The following is a 20,596-nucleotide window of genomic DNA, read 5'->3' as shown; positions in this document are numbered from 1 at the left end:
GCAAGACCATGAATTCTGTCTGTGGGCTTTCGCATCAAATAAAACCTTTGGTGTGTCTACATGACCTGTCCAATATAACTGAAACATCTATCTGTGAACCCCTCACCATGGCATGTAGCCTGACCATAAACTTCTGCATTTCTACACTTGTAAATCACACAGCCTCGACACTTGGATGAAAAAGGCCTGAATGCTTTGACGTGTGGGTGCTGTGGCTTTTTGTGGAACCATGATGTCGTACTTGGCTAACACTCCTTGTCGGCTAGATTGTGTTTCTGGCGACGTCCCAGCATTGTAGGGGGTAGCATGGGTCAACTCAGTCCTCTAACACTTCCTCCTCGCTGCAGTGCATAAATCCTCTTAGCTTTGGTTAGAGCTCTCAGTGTTAATTCCAGGCTGATGATGATGTCATGACAGTGGTCTGTCAGTTGAGCTGTCGAATCTCCAGCAGCAAAACTGAAACGTGGTCAGCACGATGTGCGACCTGAGAAAGTGTCGAGTCTGCACCTGCTGAAGGCATAAATATTCCTCATGCTCTCACTGGCCCAAAATGATAATATTACGTGTAATAATATATAATGTGAGGGAGATGGACACTGAATCCCTACGCCGCATGAAGGTTCATGCTATTTAATAGCCATTACATCCTGTGGTATATGAGTATCAGTTTGTTTTGCGGTACAGAGTCAATATCTGGTTCAGGATCCAGTCAAATGGAGTATTACTCCAGGATCTCTCTGTGCACTATAAATGAAACATCGTGTCCATGTGATATATACACGTTGCTTAAGTTGCTTACACCTGTTCATACTTTGAGCTTAAGTTGTTTATTACTGTAAAATAAGTACAACACAATGCAGAGTTTTTTTCGTCTGTTCTCAGGATACCCTTCACACGTCCAGTTGCAACTCCAAAGCACCTCGTTTGACTCAACTGATGAATGATTTAATAATGAGCTGGGTCATGTGTGTGAGAACAGTTCCCTTTGTTGTGCATTAAAATTTCCTAAAACTAAAACTGAAAAAGAGAGGAAAAGAGAGACAATATTTCAGCATAACATTTCAGTAAGGATGTAGTGGAAGAACTCAAGGGACCTGCACTGAGCCCTTCAACCCCACTAAATACCTTTGAGATGAACTGGAATACTGACTGCACCCCAGCGTCGGTGCTTAACCTCACTAAAACTCATGTAGTTGAATGAGCACAAATCCCCTTAGTCGCACTCTAAAGACTAGTGGAAAGCTTCCCCAGAAGAATGGACTTTATTATAACAGCAAAAAGGAGACTAAGTTTGTAATGTGATGCTCAAAAAGCATACATCTAATGATCAGGTATCCACAAACATTTGCCCACAAAGTGCAGGTTGACATACATTACAATCCAGTGATGGGCCATGCATTTACCAAATACATTTACAGTGGTGTCCTATAAATCCACAATTTATTAAGTCTCCTTTCAATGCAGAAGCCGTGCCGCATAGATCGATCTCTAGCAGAGGAATCAGGTTTAACCTCTTAAAATGATACACGGTTTCTGTACATTTTGAGTTCACCAACCATGGAAACCCTGGGGATTACGGGTTTCCTGGAGAATTAAAATTAAGGCTTTTTTTTGCATTTTTATGCAAATTCAACAGGAAAGAAAATAAAAAAGTTTAAATTGTTTTTAAAAAAGCTCATGTTTGAAAATGGCCTTGTATACCTCTGCTTTATGTTTTCTCAGTCCAACCAAATAAACGATAAATATGCCTGCCAGATGGCCCCAGTTTCACCAATTTAAAATTTAACTGGTTAATGAGCAGTTTCAGTGTCATGTTCTTTAAGCTCTATTTTAAGGCCTCAAGGCAGATTTCTTTGACCCTGGCAACACATGATGGCTGAAATATGATTCGATAGAAACTCAAACATGAACAGACACTTCTGGAAGAAGGGCAACCAAGAGAAAAGCTATGAAATGAAGGGACTAGACTATTGGGAATAATTTAATTTATATTCATAGATTCAAGTCAGTAATTCTGAAAGTAATTAGGCCAGCAGAAAAGCAAAACTGGTACAACCTACTGTAATCCTGTATTCATTAAAACTCTGTCTAGAAATGTTTGGATGTCTTTTTTCACTGAGAAATCCAGCACAGTTTACCTGTCTCTTTTTAAATAGAATTAGATGACACATGATCAAAAAGTAGTGTCATACACTAATTTACATAATCATTATAAATAGCAAAACAAGTTGCAGTAAGAAATAGCAAGTAGGGTTGCCAACTCCTGTCAGAGGAAAGTTGTTATTGCAGGCCCAAAAAGTTGCTAGAAACCAACCAATGATGACACTGAACAGTTTGTATATTTACTAGATGTTATTGTATAATTTTTTTTTACAGTACTTAAATACTAAATTATAACTAAGTAGTGTTTGGTTATGGCAACGTAAACATATTGTAAAGTTTTAAACAAATTGTTTTTTTGAGAACACTGGACGAAAGAACAGAAGGTTATGAGTTCGAACCTCAGCACCACCAAGGGGCCAGCAGTGGCAGGCCCCTTGAGAAAGGCCCTTAAGCCTTAACTGTCCAGTTGTTTATATGCATAATTGTAAGTGTCTCTGTCAAAATGCCTAAAATGTAAATGTAAAAACATATCAATCAAAATTTTTGACAAGAGCTATCAAAAATAATATGGACAAGATTAGAAATGAACATCAAGAACAATTGGTGGTGATCAGTAATTATTCATTGCTATTACAGGCTCGCGCAACTCAGTCAGGCTGCACACACTAGTGATGAGTCAAGTAATCCAGCTCTCTCAACTCATATAACCAGCAGCTAGGGATTCATGTTGAGTGAAGGAAGTCAATAAAGTCTACTTAAAAGGTCAGATTTATCTCTAGACTCTTTTCTGGAAAGATACGCTTATGTGGGTCAAAGGTTTGTTATACGAATTGACACGGTCTTCTTTTTTGTTAAATAAAACTTTTTAGTCACCAAATCTAAGACCAAAATAAAAAACTTATCAACAACTGATTTAGGTCATTTCCACATGTTTCATGAATAAATGTTCAACTTTAGTTCAAGTGCATGTCACTGTGTATATTGATATTGGAATTGTTTGCCCTAAATTACATAAAAATAATAAATAAATAAATAAAAATCATCTTTCATGTATGCATTACAATCAATTCAGGACTGGAAGTAGAAATTTCAGCTTGGATTTACGTCGGATGTATGACAATAGACTTGACTGTGTTTAGCATGTGTGAGTCCTCACAAGCCCTAATGACATTATCTGTAGGCTTAGACCACACATTAGGAGTAAGATGCTTGCTCTCTTGTGACAGGCTTGGCGGCATAACAATATCCGAGTAAATCAGCTCAAGCATTCACCCTGTGCCACACCTCTTTGGCTGCACATAAAAGGGGGATTGACCACGCTTTCTCATTGAGCTGTTCTGTGGGGGGGGAACCTTTTAAGCAAAGAACGATGCATTTTGAGTGTTATTGAAGCTGCTCCACCGGTCTTCACCCCTTCATCATTTGGGATTTAGAGTTAATTCTGTCGTATTTCCAGTCTTAGACCTAACGCTTAATGTGTACTTTTTTGACATTCACTATTAGGCATGACTGCATATTACACTAGCATGAGTTTAAAATCCATGAATGCATTAATGTTGGTTTAGTAATTCCCACTTGTGCCACACCTTTTTGGCAAGGTATTAAAAGGGGGAATTGAACACGTTTTTCTTGTTGCTTATCCCTTCTGCCAAATCCGGGTTGTATACATAGTGTGGGCTTTTTTGATTTTGTACTTATAACAAAAACAGTTGTGTGGGAATGTTTATAATGTCTGTATTATAAGCATTGCACAAGATCTTCTACCTAGTAACTGGGGGGAACATTTTAAGCAAAGCAACAACAAAAGAGACAAACCTAGGAGGAAATTCAAATTTACACTTGAAAAGTTACTCCTATTTAGAAATGGGTCCAGCACATACCATACTTTTCAAGTAGCATGTGTGAAGACCTATGAGGTTGAATGATACTTGTTTTTCCTATGAGAACCATTTAAAATGGGTTTCTACAATATCATCTAGACCACAAGCACTTGCCTTCAACTCTTAAATGTCATGTTATGTTTCAATGTCAAATGAAAAATAAAATCTAAAGACATTTTAAATGAAACAGATGAGAAACATTGATATAGACATATTAAAGAAATCTAGTATGTGCCCATTATATTGCTGCTTGAATAGTCCTAGTTGTAAATGATATTAATATTGATATAGTAGTTATAATAATCAGAAGATAAAAAGATTTAACAATATGGCATGCCTCCTAATTATTTGAAAACCAACAATTACTAGCTGACACCCCATTCAAAACTATAGTCCAAAAAGTTTTCATCATGCCTTTAATTCACTAGTTTGAGTTATGTAAAACTCCTGTAAAGAAAATCATGGCCACACTCTGAACATTATTCTCACCAAACACTTGTCTGCTACACTGACATTTATTTTTAAATTCATACATAAATGTATATGGTAATATTCAGTCCTTAATGTAAGCATTGTCTCCATTTAAGACTCAGTTTTCTCTGATTTTGTTAAAATCAGTTATCAGACAGTCGTGCTGGACTTAAGTCTGCACCCCACTCAAGCGAATTGGCCGAATAATGTGTAACTGAAATGGCACTTTCTTTTTGGTAAACTCTACCCTATTGTCATAACTCTCACACAAGTAAACTATATGGACAAACCTTCGTGTACACCTGTGTTTTTTGAGCATTCTATTCCACATTTAGTCTCCATTTGCTGTTATAATAAGCTCCACTCTTCTGGGAAGATGTGATCATTCAGCCACAAGCGTGTTAGTAATGTCAGGTACTGGTGTAGGGTGAGGAGGCCTGGGGTGCGGTCAGCGTTCAATATCGTCCTAAAGGTGTTCAATAGGGTTAAACTCTGAGCTCTAAAGCCGGCCACTCAAGATCTTCCACTCTAACTCATGTAAAAGCATATATTTATCTAGCTGGCTATGTGCACAGGGGCATTGTCATGTTGGAACAAGTTTAGGTATCAAATGAATGAAAAATTGAATACTACCACATCCAAATAGGTCCTATATAAGTGTGTGCATCCAAATTTGTGGTAACGGTTTGGGGAAGGACCACATTTGGTTGGAAAAATCAGGTGTCCCAATACCTTTGTCTTTTTTCCCTTAATTTGTAGTTGCATCTGTTTTTTTTAATAGTAATGTGCACAATTTGATTATTAAATCCTTAGTGCTCATGCTTTACTCTGTATGCCACTCATGGTTTCTAGATCAGTATGGATATGTAGTGGACATATTGCAGCTGGAATTTTAAATAGTATATAATTCAAATTACAAATTCTGATTTTTAAATTGAAATAAAAATTAAATAATAAAGAGAACTCTTAATTATCCGAATAGATAAAAGGACCTTATTTTGGGGGGTCTGACATCTGATTAAATCCATGGTAATTACTTGTGTACTAAGGGAAAACTGTGGGACTCCAAGACCTGAGTTTGACACTAATGTTTTAAACTACCTGTGGTTAGGTTTCATCTCTAGCCTGTGGTAAACTCACATCCTGCTTCGAAGTTATTCATTAAGTATGTCTGCGTCGTGCAGCATATTAATATCACCAGTTCACAGAATGTGGGGAAATTCCGGCTGTACGCCCAAGTGCCCGCCTCACATTATAGTTTGATACCCCCAGTCACAGCCACAGACAGGCGCATACGCACACTCTCACTATTTCATCCCGACACACACTCTCTTTCACACACACACACACATAACCAAACACTCTAGACTGCCAAGCCCAGTCCAGCTGCACACATGCCGCATGCTGCAAATCACAGTGGTCGTGTTGCTGTCATGTAGACTTTGGGGGAAATTCCACTTTGCTCAGACCCACAGCATGCGCTGTTCTTCAAGAGGAACAATGAGACTTCGGGCCATTGCTTGGTGTTACGTTTCAGAGGGAGAAGGGTCATAGTGTCTGTGCTGACAGTCATACTCGCTTTTTTTCAGAACCTCAAACTGTCTGTGATACAGTTTACAGAGCTTTAAAAAGTATATTTTTAACCTTATCTTTTTCTGTGGGATCTGTGTATAAACACAATACTGAAACTGAATAATTTTAATGTGTTTGCTATATATAATGCAAATTAAAAACTAGAATAGACTTTATTTGTCACATATACAGTACATTATTGAACCCGCAACCTTCTTATCAGTAGCCCAGCACTTTAACTGTTGAGATACCACTAACATCTCTACTCCCAAACTACTACCAAAACCTTTGAATAATAAATGTCTTGGAGTGAAACTGATATAAATAAGAGTATTACCAAAGTGCTGCCTACAGATTTCCATAGTAATTCTGTTTGCTTACACTTTCACAAAGGAAATTGTATAAAAAGAAGCACTTTTGGTTTATGTCTATGTTGATCAAATATAACTATATATTATTTATATAATAATATAATTCTAGTCCAAATAATACAGGTTTAATTTACAATTTTAATCTACACATGTCTCTAGAACTCCTGACAACTTTTTTTTATACATTTTTATACATTTTACATCAACATTTATTACCTATTAGACTTACATTATAGGTTCATATTGTAGATTGTTTACGTAAGAAGCTCGGTTACCTACAAGCTTCATCCTATAACGGCATCAACAGCATGCAGAATTGTAACCAGAAAGCATCTAAACTGCACTACTAAACAGTACAATACTATTATACACTACAATATCAGTTTTCTGACAAGCTCATCGTGTTGCACCACCTTAAACAGTCCAGTGTCTGAACTTTTTGTCTTTCTTATTTAATGGTCATCTTAGCCTTCTAGAAAAGCTTCTCTTTCTTCTTACAAACAATTAGAGAGCAGCCATGTCTGTGTGGGTGTTTCTTGCTTCTCTCATATACTCCACCTATATGTTCTTAGCCTCTTAGCTTTGTTATTACAGTCCAAACCAGCATTTCAGGTGACCATGACTTTTGACCATGACTTTGATTTGTTGACTTCTAAGTGAAATATGGAGTTAAAACAAATCTTCACCTCTGTCTACTCTGGAACTAATCATATATATTAGCATCCAAAATGCCTTCAGTCTTTTTTTCTGGTTATTCTTTTGTAACCACTGAAGCATTTGGACTAGTCAACTCTTTGCAACTGAGGTACTTTCTCTGACCTATGATTACTTTCTTTCAAAATGAATTCAACCTTCTGAATGAAAATTGCGTGCTATCTGAACATCCATTTAAAAAAAACTGTTTTTCTCTTCCTGTGTGTCTAATAAAACAACCTCTTGCTCTTTTCTTGTGTAGTAATTGTCATTCTATTAACATCCTTGTCATGAGCTTTTTTATATCCTTATACATTATGTTTCTACTGAAAGACATGAAAATCACTATTACGAAAACGAAATTGTGTGTGTGTATATATATATATATATATATATATATATATACACACACACATATATACACTTTACATATATTTTACTTTATTTGGCTTCTGTTATATATGTAATTGTAATTTATTGTTTACATTGTAATCACATCATATTTATGCCTAGTTTGGTAATGTGAATACCTTGGACTAAATTGCCAGTGTTTTTCAATACATAAAAACTCATACAGAAGAAATATCATTTTCACAAGTATAAATAATGGCGAAGTATTCTTTATATGGCACACAGCAAAACAGAATGACCAGAGCTCTTGTGACTGTGACCCATAATATAAAAATATATATATCAATATAGAGGCCAATCACATTATTTCGTTTTCTTGCAGACCAAATTATTATATGTATATTTTTTTGTCAGCAGATTGCTTGAACCAGCAACGTGTCTCTCATGGACTGAGGGATCGTTCCTAGCCTCCATGTCCCAGAGTCAGAGCTCACAGGGAACTGATTTACTTGGGCCAGACGTTTTCAACCAGCTGCTGGAGATGCTGGACCAGTATGTGCAACTGCAAAAACACATAACCATGCGAACAAACAGTTTCTTTTAGGAATGGGCACTGCACAAAAGCCATGAAAATCTACCAAAATTTTTCTAAAACTCTTGTATACTATATTTAATTTGTTCTTCCTCAGGTCGGCGTTACATACCGTTCAGCCCATTGAGCTGTTAAACTTCTCAGAAAGTGCATCGGGCAGCTCTCCATCCAACACCATTCAGATCAGCATGGACTGCATCACCATGCATGGCTCTGATGATCATCTTGCAGTGAGTGTCCCAAAGCATTATGCACCAGCAGTTTGTTTTCAGTGCTGCAGTATGCCTTCTATGATTTACTTTACTTTCAGTGAAATTCACTTAACAGTGTTTTGTTTCTTGGACTAGAGGTTTTTGCAGCCTTATTGAACACTGTGTTCTTATTTAAAAAAATAAAAATAAAAAATAAACCTTTGGATTAATACATTTTATTGCAAATCAAATATTTTGCAACCCAGGAAGTAATAGCTGATCTCAGATGGTAATAGTCCATCAGGAGTATTTTTTCCTAAATGCCTTTAAAAAGTGCCTCAAGTGAAGAAACGAATTCTGAAGAATATAGGGATTTTTCTTTATAATGGCAAGAAATTTCACTCATCCTGCCATTTTTATTTTGCTGATTTACTGAAACTGCTCTGAAGTATATATACACTAAAATTAGTTAAATACACTCATTATCCAAATTTTCCATACATTTGAAATTTACCTTTTAGGTTATACTGGCTCCATTTATTTATTTTTAAACACATTTTATTTAATTTATGAAAATAATTGCAGAGAATACACCTATGATAAAATTCATGTAAATAATGCTCTTGCTAGAGACATTTTACAGTAATTATAGCCCTTTATATATTCTAATACTTTTTAAATTCACAAAAAAAATTACAAACTAATTTTGACTGCTTTAATACATTTTAGGGTTATTATTATAATCTATTTTTAATTTACAGGCTGCCGTGGTTAAAAGATAATTGCTGTCAATTAAATACATTTTAGATAACTGCAAAAATCCCCAGAGAACTCCTATTACCTTTCTGCAAGTGAAACTTGTTTTGTTTGGTGTGACCATTGAGGTGCATCTTTTTTGGCTTTGGGGGAATTCAGTGGTAAACTCCAGTGAAATTGCCCACACGCACACCTGGGGTCATTGTTTGTTTAGGGGTTCCCCTGGTCAACCCAGGAGCCACGTTTCTGATTGGATTGCAAAACTGTTAATTTAGATGTATGTATGACTGCGTACCAATAACTTGCCGGTGTTAAAGAGGGCAGTTATCGTCATGCTACTATTTATGGTTTAGATAATGTGGTCTGGACTGAATACAGTTGCATTGTTATTTGGATTGATGCAAAGAGAGGACTCATGCATTGTGAACATGGAGCCGATCAATCAGGAACGTTCTACTTTGATGTAAGTCAAATGCATAGATTTTTGAACTTTATTTATGCATTTTTATTTTAGCGCTAAGGGCTTTTCTGCCTGTCATTTTTTCTGCATTTTCAGCTATTCCTTAAATACTCAGGGTGTCAGAATTCAACTGTCATGTATAGTTACATCATTAAGTCTCTAAGTATCATATATACACACCCAGAATGCAGTGGAAAGGCTTGCATAGGTGAGTGTAAGTTCCAGATAGAGCTGCAGTTTGGTCTCTAAGCCAGGGAGCTAAAGTGATGGGTCTCCTCCCAGTGCAGGAATGCTGTTGTCCAGCAGTAATGCAGAGGAGGATAAAATGGAGAGGCACACACATTGCTGTGATTCTCTGCCCTGGGGTGCTGAGTGGAAGGTGGGGGGGCTTTGCTTTCTCTTGAACTAGTGATTAATGCCTCCCATACTTACAGCACCACCCTGCCTCCCCATGTCCGCCCCCACCTTCCTGCCTTTAATATTGGGTGTGGTTCAGTAAGCATGGCACGCTAGTACCTAGGCCTAAACTGCCAGATGTACCATTGCCATGGTGGGCTGGAGCACTCTGAGGAGTATATTTATTTAAATAAAAGGAGTGTGGTGGGCATTGGCCAGCTATCCTAACATCCCCCTTTTTGATGGTACCAAAAAAAAAAAGAAAACTTGGCACATCCTTACAGGGGTGTGCCTGCTGAATGAGTCATTAGACAGTACAGACTGTGCTAGGCACCCTCAGGGATTGCTGTTTGTATTGTGAAGGGGTTTTATGTTTAAATCTGAAATTCCTTTTCCTCTGGGAGGTGCGTACCTTTTCACTAGCCGCAGGGCAACTATTTAGAGCAGCACCTGCCACCGAGCAGCTTTGAGCTTCGGGCTCTTAGCTCTGTCACACTGAAGGAGGGGGATGGTGTGGAATTGAGACTGAGTGAGAGCCAAGAACGTGGCATCAAATAACATTAGGGAATGTGACAAAAATGGTGACAGAAGCAAACACCGAATTGTGTTTGCAGATGTCATGACAAGACAGAGCTGTTGATCAGCTGAGCGTTCCGAGTTTACTGTCCATAGGGAAATCGAGGCAGGTTTGGCCACAGCCAAAAGTTCAGATCTTTAATTATGTGTTCTTCTCTGAGATCCTGTGACAATGGTTGTTTTTTTTTGTTTTTTTTTTCAGAAATTATTTATAAACTGTGTTTTACTTTTCTCTTTGTCAGTATACTCGATATTTTAAATGAGACTAGACTTATACTAACTAGTTTGAGAAAGTATCCTGAAAATTCTCTTTGCGATTTTGGTGCATCAGTAATGTTTGTGCTGGAGGGGCCCAGACTCAGCGGCCTCACCCCACGATCCAATGAGAGGGCAGTACCTGAATTAGGTGTTGACAGATTGGAAAAAGTATCTCCTGACTAAAATTTACATTGGGTGTGGATTCAGGCAAACAACATAAATAAATTAGCTCATTTCATAAGATAGGAATGTCTTTCACTTAAATTGTATTGAGTGTTTAGTCTACAGTGTGTCTCCCTTCTTTTTTTGGTCCTTTGAAGTGCTTTTCCAGCCAGACCCTGACTCAGCATGAGGTGGTTACATAGCATTAAGAAGCAGTGTTGCTTACATGCTGCCACCCCTTCCAAAATTACTGTTTGTTCACCCATTTTTTGTGCCTATATTTTACTTGAAGGTTTTTTCACCAGTGGCTTTCTGTTCTGACACTGTCTCCTAAAGGGGTTCCTAATAGAACACCTTTTAAAAGCCTTGAACTATCCACAGAACCCCTGTGAGTACACAAGGATTTGATGGTTTAGTTTACACTTTAAGGAACGGGGGGAAAAGTATGCTAAAATGAATTATGTAGTAAAGCAATTCCACATGTTCATGTGCAGGTGTTGACTTTTTATCCTACTCTTTGTTTTTAGGAGCTCACAGGTGTCTGGTCTTTTAGACTTTACTAACAGCTTATTATCCTAACTTTCAACACTGTTTGGGATTCTTTACACTTATTCATCAGCAAGTATAAAGAAGGTGAATTGATATTTAGTCTGACGGAAAAGAACAGCGTAACAAGTCAAGATATAGTGAAAGTTGAATATGTTAATAGTTTGAAAGAATCAGTATATGAAAAATATTGAATAACATGCAGTTCAATGCTCCAGGTGCAAACTGTATTCGGTTTAGTTCACTTTAAACAAGATTTTCTCACAAAGCAGTTTTACAGAAATCTAGATATTGATTTATAGATTTATTTTAGGTTTGTTGGTGAGATCCCTAACCACCAAACCAAATTTTGCAATGGAAAGGAAAAACTCGAAATGGAAAAAGGAAGATTACAGGAACAGAATATGAGTGTGTGTGAAGTTGCAAATGCACAGTTTGAATGGGATGGCCATTATGTAATCAGTAAACTTGCTAGTGATTAAGGTAATTGCATTCAAAACACAATTGAATAGTTAATGAGCCATGCCCTTTCTTCTGTGGTGTGAAGCCTGGTGTTTGCTTTTACCCAAGCAGATTTGCTTTCACTAGCAGCTGAAGAACCCCTCATTGCATGATGCACCATGTCAGGACACTCTCCACTGAGCATCTATAGAAGTAGAGGACTGCTAAAAATCTGGGTCTGCTTTGGGACTAGGATACCCTAGTAGGTACCCTCTAAAATTTGAAGCTGTTTACCAGTTCCACATGAGTGAGTGTGTGGTGCATGGTTTTTTGAAGTCAACCATCATCTACAGGAGGCTGTTGATTTTGTACCAGTCATGTGGCTGTCTTATGTTCTCTTGGTAGATTGCGTAATTTTGCGTCATTCCTTTTGGTCATGAGACCCACCGCTGTGAAATCATCTGCAAACTTGACTATAATTTTGCTTGGGTGTCTGGCCAAACATAATTTTTCCCCCCACTTTCCTTACTGTTAGTGGGCAGAGTGTACAGCCTCAGGAGGATCCTTGTGTTGATTACTGTGGGAGGGACAGACAGTTATACATCTTACCAAGCACTTTGTTGAGAGGGATATATTCAGAACTGAGTGTAGTAGTGGATTAGTGTTTGAGTTACAGTAACATTAAATTCTGAACTAAAATTCAACAGCAAGAGTGACACTTTTATAACATTGTTTTCCAGGTGAGATAGGGCTCTGATTCTGACTAGTTTTTGCCTGCTAGCTTATTGAGTACTTTATGTCTGTAGAGATCAACCTTTGAAATCACTTTATCTTAACTGATGTATATGTTACTAGATGGTAGTGCTTGAATTCATGCTTGAAATTGTAGAGGACTTTAGATCATTCATGATGGTAACGGCTGATTCAAAACATGTAGGTACTTTGGCATGAGCAAATAATGTTACTTATATTTATATGGATGTCTGTGAGCTGGTGTGCACGTTCTCTGGCCCAGAAGGTTACCTTACAGCCTTACGTGGTTTGAGCTCTAACCGAGGTCTCCATATGCCTGTTGTTACTACAATTCATTTCAAGAAAATTTTATTTCTATAGTGCTTTTAGCAATGGACATTGTCTCTAAGCAGCTTTGCAGAATGTAAGAATTGTAGAACATTGTTTATTTATATCTTAAATAATGTGTATTTATCCCAGATGTTCAAACCTTGGGTGACTGTGGCAAATAAAAACTTCTTTAGAAGGTATGGGAAAGAAACCTTGGGGGAAATCCTCATTTAGGTGACACCAGACTGTGGCTGTTCATCTGGGGTAGTCCTGGTGGTTGCTGTGGTGTTGTATGCCTTGAAGTGTACATTAAATAATTGTAGGCATTGATGGTTCCAACCATCAAGCAGGTCACATATATCATGGCTAATTGTTGACAGTTATTCCTGGATCTTCTATGTATGGTGACTTTTGCTTTTTTTGTGATAAGGACTAGCATCTCTGAGGGTTGTTCTTTCTGTAGACTTGAAGGTGGCATCTCAGATCTTAAGCGGAGAGTACACCTCCACATTCAACCAGGGTAGATTATAGACCTTCCAGTAGCTACAATCAAAGGTTGAGGCATAGCATTTTAATTAAAGAGCAAATCCCCTTTTCAGAGGAGAAGGAGGAGCAAAACATCATGCCCTCAACAGTCTAAGCAACATTAAACAATTCACTTGGTTCTCAATGTTTGTTTTTTTCAGGTTCCCTCTAAGAATTATTTAATCTAGTAAATCAGTCAAAGACAAAGCTGACCCACCTACCTAAGTGGCTATCCATCGTATTTTAAAAAGTGGTCTTTTTCCTTTTTTGTTGTTGTTTTTCTCTCAACAGAGGGGTGATGGTGGCTGTCAGCTCCTTGTACAGGTGTCTTCCTGAACACCAAGCACCTGACACACGATACTGCACTAATCCAGCAGCTCTAAGCCCAAACAGCCCCCAAAGAGCCATATTCGGTTAAGTGCATCTTTTGTCTAAAGCACCAAAAAGCTGGTATTTGCTCTGCTTCCACTCTTAGCTCAGAGCTGATGATTATTGCCTCACAAACCTAATTCACAGACAAATGTTTTGTCTGGTGTGTGTTGACATTCTCTACCCAATATATCTTCACTGCAGAAATAGGTATACCACTTAACAAGTGCAGCAATGATCACAATTCAGCAGCTCGGTGTAGTTAGTTATGAACTGGATGCAAATACATTTGTTACATAATGGTCATGTAAGTCATGAAGACTACAACTAGGGCTGTTTTCATAAAGTCAGCGAGAACTGCCTATGTATATTTCATTATAGTTTTCTTAACAGTGTTGAATATATGTAATATCGTAAAAGAATTTGATGACTTATTTGGGAAGTTTTCTTCAAGAATTTCATGCAACTATACTCCAAGCCCACACCCAATCAAACACTGGGCACTAAAATCATTTAGTTTACAACTTTATTTACTTTTGTACACCACTATCACCAAATCTCAGTAGCGGTTGGCCACTGGCATTTCAAAGACACCCCAGTGAACACTCTATTCAGCACCATCACCAGTGTTGTTTTAACCTAATTAGAAGTTTGTTTAGTTAACCTAATTGCCGTGATCAAAAGGTTGTGAATAAGACCTAGTGCCAGTCCTGGATGCAGGAGTAGTGCTGTCTCGTTGAGCTGTCTCACTTGGACTAGTTGTCCTTAGGCTAAATGCCCCCCAATAGCAAGACAGGGTGTGGGCCACTGATTGGAGACGGTAGTAGTTACAGCTAGTGGAAGGGGGTTGACTGTGATGACAGCTCTTTAGGTCATGGCCTAAAGGCATTAGTTTTCTCTTAATTTTGTTCCCAGATAATAGTTTTCCCACCTCAAAGCTGCACTTCCAGAAGCACATTAATTGAGGAGTGGAGCAATTTTTTATGAATTGGATTTGATTAACAAGTTTAGCAAGTGATATATTTAACTCGTGTATATGAGCCAGTATTTAGATGTAACATCATTATATAGTATTTTTTTTATCTTAAAAGTTTGATAATTATATTAAAATATTAAAATACACAAACACAACAAAAAATTTTTGGGCCAATCATAGAAAGGCATCAGATCTACAGAGGATATATATATATATATATATATATATATATATATATATATATATATATATATATATATATATATATATATATATATATATAGAGAGAGAGAGAGAGAGAGAGAGAGAGAGAGAGAGAGAGAGAGAGAGAGAGAGAGAGAGAGCTGTATATAATATATAATATATAAAGGTCATGTGAAAACAAGTTGGAATTACACAAAGACACCAGTATTTATTGGATATTAATTACTAAATTCAATTTAAGAATTTAATCGGATATTGTCTAATTCTACAAATTCGAGAATAAAACCATTGATTCGCTAATATGATCATTTTTATGTTATTAGATTGTACTATAAAGCATACATTTTTTGCTGATTGAATTTTTCCAATAAACAATTAATTCAAAAACAAATGCAAGAAAGTCTAATGATAAAAGCTAACCAGATTTCATAATTGATCAACTCATACTAAATATGGAATCTAAGATTTTCAAACACTGTGTAAGATCAGACAGGAATTCATTAACTGTCTCTGTCTTGATCCTCCCCTGTCTCTCTGTCTCTTTTTCTTACCCTATCTCTCGTTTTTCTCTTGGATTTAGTCACCACAATTCTTTTGGCATGTTAATTTGTTTACAAAAGAGAGAGTCAGTTCCCCTGGCCTGAACCAACATTTATGTGTTCAAAACACATCTACACCAGTCATCCTTGATAGATACAAGCAGTCTACAGCCAGTCTTTTGTGACACTAATAGAGGCAGTGCTGAGGGCATGTTGGGGGTGGGAGGGCATCCATTCATATGCAGATAATGGCTGAAAAATGCTTGAGGTGGTCCAAGTCCTCATAGTGAACTAAATTCGGTGTTCTAAGGCCATCCTATGATTTTTAAAAGATAGCATCCTTAAGACATACATCTCTCTTTTGTCTGGGCTTTAAAACACTGATGTGGTTATAAGGTTATGTCTTCCACAACGTTTTCATCTTTAATTCAGGATTTTACTGTCATTTGAAATGGTAAACTTTGAAAAGTATGAATCCTGGAGACTGAGAAAGTGACTGCATACTGTATGTAATGTTCTAACTCCCCTTAAAGGACAACACACTGTACTATCCACACATTTAAATCAAAGACTTGGAAAATTGTCAGATTTTTTTCCTATATGCAAATTGTGTGCAATCTTAGAAATGATCTGTCCAAATGATGTTCCACCTGGCGCAAACAGGATCCGAGATTAGAAGAATCTAACAGTGAAGTCTCCTATATTTTGACGAACATTGCAGGATTGCTCTTAAGGGCTGACTTGAAGACAGCTGACTTAAGGGCTGACTTGAAGACACCTTTCCAAAAAAAGGGTGTGGACAGGTAGCTCCTCAGGCCCTCCCCTTTCGGTTGTTCCAGGTATATACGGCAATCCCACAGAATTCCTATAGAGATTTTAAGGCTGTCCCATTCCCATCTGTAGACCTAATCACCAGTGTTTTAGGGGGAAATAGATAAAGAATAAGGGGTAAGAATCCTGGAGCCTGTGGAGCAAACAGCAGCTGCATTGCTCAATCTCAGCGCCAATATGTTGTACCTGGAGACCAACAACCCATCATCATACAGTGAGGTAAGGCCTCTATCATTCCACGTCTATAGACGGAGGTTTCAAGTTTTTACTCTGGGTTCTTAGGCAGGATCCCATGGAGCGGCTGGCAAAATTGGACCCATTATATTTTTACTATAAACGATACAATAAATGTATTCATTTGAAACTGGTGCACCGGTTGTTGGGCATAGCGTAAATATTGGCGTTAAACAAAATTGTCCAGTTTATGTGAACATTTTTATACTTTTTTTTTTTTCATTTTTGTTAAATATTCAATTTGGTGCTTATCAAATGCTTTATTGCATGGGATGAGGTTTTTATTTTTCAAACAGACGCCCGTTGTTCTTTGTTTGTGTTGTTTTTATTGGAGGGAAACACAAATATGTTTGTGTAACTGTTGTTATGTCTGTTGGCTTGTAGATCTTGCGTTTGAGCTGAAGCATTTCGCAAATAATGCGAGTTTGCTTAAGATTGCGGAGCGTATTTGCATAGAACAATCATGCTACAGTTGGGCAAAGCTTCAGTACAGACAGCTTGTTTAGATATTGTCAACATACTGTTCAGAACAGTAAGAAACAAATAGAAAAATGGGGAGATTTATGTGATTTTAGCTATAGTGTAATCTATAAAAAAGTATAATTGAATTTACAATAATTATATTTTATAGGATCAAATTACCAGATTATCATCTTCCAAAGGAATCACATAAAGGGATAAAGTTATAAAAAACATGACTGGCAGAAATTATTTAGGTTTTTTGGTGTTTTTTTTCTTAATGCGGATGGTTTTTTATTTTATATATGTTTTTAACTAAATTGAAAGTGAGTATGAATGGAATCACATTTAACTTTTTTTATTTGAATTATTATCAATTACCATAATTTTGCAGCTTTGATTATTTTTTTTTTATATATAAATAAAAATTAATTCAACATTTCAGAAAGGTGAACTGAACACTTAGTTTTGTAATTAAATTTAGGCAAAAAAAATTATGTACAGATTTATATATATATATATATATATAGTATATTTAAACATTCAAAATAATTTTTTTTGCATTTACAGTATATAGTTTTCTCTTCTTTTAATATACAGGATTAGTATTTTAAATTCACATTCATAGACCTAAAATGTTTTAGAAGACAAGATCTGGATTTGAGCCTCTTTTGAAATCCCCCCTTCGCTGTTAAAGATGGTGTGTGGATTTGTGTGTTTGTTCTCCAAAATCCCCTCCATTCTTTATTGGCAGGTGGTAGTTGAGTCTGCCGACTTCAGAGTCACCAATCTTTGGTACAAAGCTATTGTCAACACAACACCGTTAGCCCACTGTCTGACCTGAATGCTGTTAGAATCACAGTCCAGTCTTTCTGACTAGCTAGGAGTTTTTAAAAGCTGAGCTCAGGTAACCAATCCATAGTTCACACAGCTTTGATTAATGCTCGTAGATGCTCTTTCCCTCTCATCCCCTCTCTCCCTCTGTAATGATGGTAGGGGTTAAGGCTCCAGAGTCACCCGTGTAAAAAGTTGTAAGAGGAGACATAGAGGTAGATGTTAGATGTTTATTTTTTTCACTCTTCCTGAGAGTTTTCCACATACATAACGATAGCAAGTATATTGCATGTTTTAGAAGTATATTGATCTTGTTAGGATCAGTTTCGGGTTTCACATAGAGTGACGGCTAGTCATTGAGTGGTGTCCAAGTCTCTCTCATAATGAGGAGGGGGAAGGTATCTGGTTAAAGACCCCCAGTTTATGCAACGCTTGGCAGCGTCTCCTCAAAGAATGTGTCCATAGTGTCCCATGGAAGGGGTGTCGAGCATGAAAGGCTTAATTGTTTTAACAGTGTTTTGATACAGATACAATCGCCTGCTCTGCCTAGCCCAGTGGGCATGAAGCTAGGGAACGACACCCTGTTCAACACCCCCCAACTCCTCCCCCCCTCCTCAATTTAGTGCTTAATGGACTCTCCCTCTGTAGGTCACTCAAGATTGTCTTAGATTGTCAGCACCTACACACTGCCCAGGTCACTGGAGCACTCATCAGAATAGCAGCTATTTAACCCCCCAGGGCAGGTCACCACCTACTCATGTCTCAAAGATCTGAACAACAACCAGGAACCTCCTATCTATCACGTTATCCAAATCTGGACCTAGCCAGGGGTGGATGTGATTTATTGCTTATGCTTATCTGGAATTTTGACCTAACAAGTTAAGTTTTAGTGATCGTCAGCATTTTATGTTGGTATTTAGTGCCTATATTTTTATATTCGTTCTCAGGCATTAGAATGTCAAGAGAAATTAATTGAAGCCAGCCATACTCAGCTGTGTAATCACTTTTTTCATCCAGCTTTATATATGAGTTAAACAGGTTATGCTAAACACTATGCTAAAAGTTCTATGTACAAAGTAAAAAAAAAATTCCGTATATTGTGAACACAGATTCATCTGAAAATGTGAACATTCTGTGTTCATGTTCTTACATTTATTACACAAATCTTATTCAAGTGGCGGAATATTTTAGAATGGTGTTATAAATATTTTATAGCATTCTCCGCAGTAAATGGGACACGACATACACATCGACATTTTCACATCAAGATTAATAAAACTCATTTCTGTAATTAATTCATGACTGTACTTATGCCCAAGCCAAATTTTATGCAATGTGCTTGAAATCGTGACCTTTTAACTAAGGGGCTGTTTGCATTTAAAAAATTTGTGCAATGTGCTACGGCATTATTTAGATTCCAAGGGTGGCATTGAGAAGCGATCATTCCGAAGGTCAGTTATTTTTCTCTTTTGCTCTGTACGTCTGCCATTGGATCGATGTGCCTACCCCAGCATCTGTCCACAGTGACAGAAATGTGGCCAGCGTTATTAAAGGCTGCCAGACCCGTCATGGGTGTCTGATTTACAGCTCCTCTCCTCAGCGTTCTGATATCCCAGGGGCCTGTACTCTGAGGAGGCTATAAACAGAGTGGTATTTTTAAGAGCAGTTAAAGTAGTTGTTAGATGACTGTTGTATTATGGAGATACCTGATTAAAGAGAAGATGGAAGGCAGTGTAATCTTTTGCACTCTGTCTAATGACAATTGTTTAAATTGCGTGCACTCGAAACAATTTTAAAGCATTGTTGTGTGAGTTTTGTTTTGATCTTCGTAGTGTTGTGTGGTCAGATCCTGAATAATCACACCACTAAATAATATTTAAGGAAACTCCAATCCTGAACTTGTCTTATTGTTCATCTCTACAGGAATATTAAATCACACTACTGGCATTTACATTTTTGTTCAAGTGTGTTCATCATGCCTCTGTTGGATTTTGTGGGACTTTTCTGATCTATGGAGGCCTTTCTCACACACTTTCATGTGGTATTAGCTAAATGCACCTCTATTCTTTTACCACAAACCCAGAGCTCATGCGTTCAGAGTGACTCAAAGCATACAGGAAATATCTGCCCCTATTGGATGTTTGAGTTGGTTCATTCATTCTTTAACATTCAACAGCTACAGAGATTTTGGATATGTTACTGCTTCAGAGTGCATCGCCTAAAATGGTTCATAAACTATTATTTATAATTCCCAATTATTTCTGTGTCACTTTTTACTACGTAATAACACCTTGGATTAAACACCTTGACATTTTCCTTGTATATTTCTTTACCTTGTATAAAAGGTGAAGGAATATTCAGTCATTTTCCTTCACCTTGTATAAAACACCTTGGCAATTTTTTTCACAGTTGCATTAAGGAATCACACATACACCCACACACACACAGATACATCATGCCTAGCTAGGCCCCTCTATGTCTAGAGGAACCCATTATGTTGTAAGTGCTCTATTGTAGAGGTGCGTGTCTGAGAGCTGTAGTGTTGTGGAAGCTTGAGGCAGTGAGTTAGTGTGTGTGTTTTATTGCACCATTTTTTTCTACACACGCTGTGCTGGTGTATTGTTCTCACACGGTGTCTTTAAAACATAGGTCTCTGGTTCTACAGGGCTGAAAAGTGTGATGGCACACACATACACTGACCCGTATCTGCACAAGTGAAATGCATCACTTTCCTCACACGCAGA

The 20,596-nt window shown here is 37.4% G+C and overlaps 1 protein-coding gene across 8 annotated transcripts in view; it reads left to right on the top strand.

Moving 5' to 3' along the window:
- tp63 (tumor protein p63) overlaps positions 1-20,596 on the top strand; it is a 45,431-nt gene that overhangs the window by 2,667 nt on the left and 22,168 nt on the right. For 4 of the 8 annotated variants that reach the window (XM_083569300.1, XM_083569296.1, XM_083569301.1 and 1 more), the window contains exons 2-3: positions 7,856-7,993; positions 8,131-8,263. In XM_083569300.1, the coding sequence (XP_083425426.1) occupies positions 7,856-7,993; positions 8,131-8,263 (271 nt within the window). Of the gene's footprint in view, positions 1-7,855; positions 7,994-8,130; positions 8,264-16,290; positions 16,545-20,596 lie in introns of those variants that run through there. The other 4 variants (XM_083569297.1, XM_083569299.1, XM_083569303.1 and 1 more) reach the window with 3 other exon arrangements.

This window comes from Silurus aristotelis (genome assembly GCF_946808225.1).
Source record: "Silurus aristotelis genome assembly, chromosome: 2".
In the NCBI taxonomy this organism is placed as follows: Eukaryota; Metazoa; Chordata; class Actinopteri; order Siluriformes; family Siluridae; genus Silurus; species Silurus aristotelis.
Note: the sequence above shows the minus strand (reverse complement) of the source record. Positions and strands in the feature narration are given on the sequence as shown.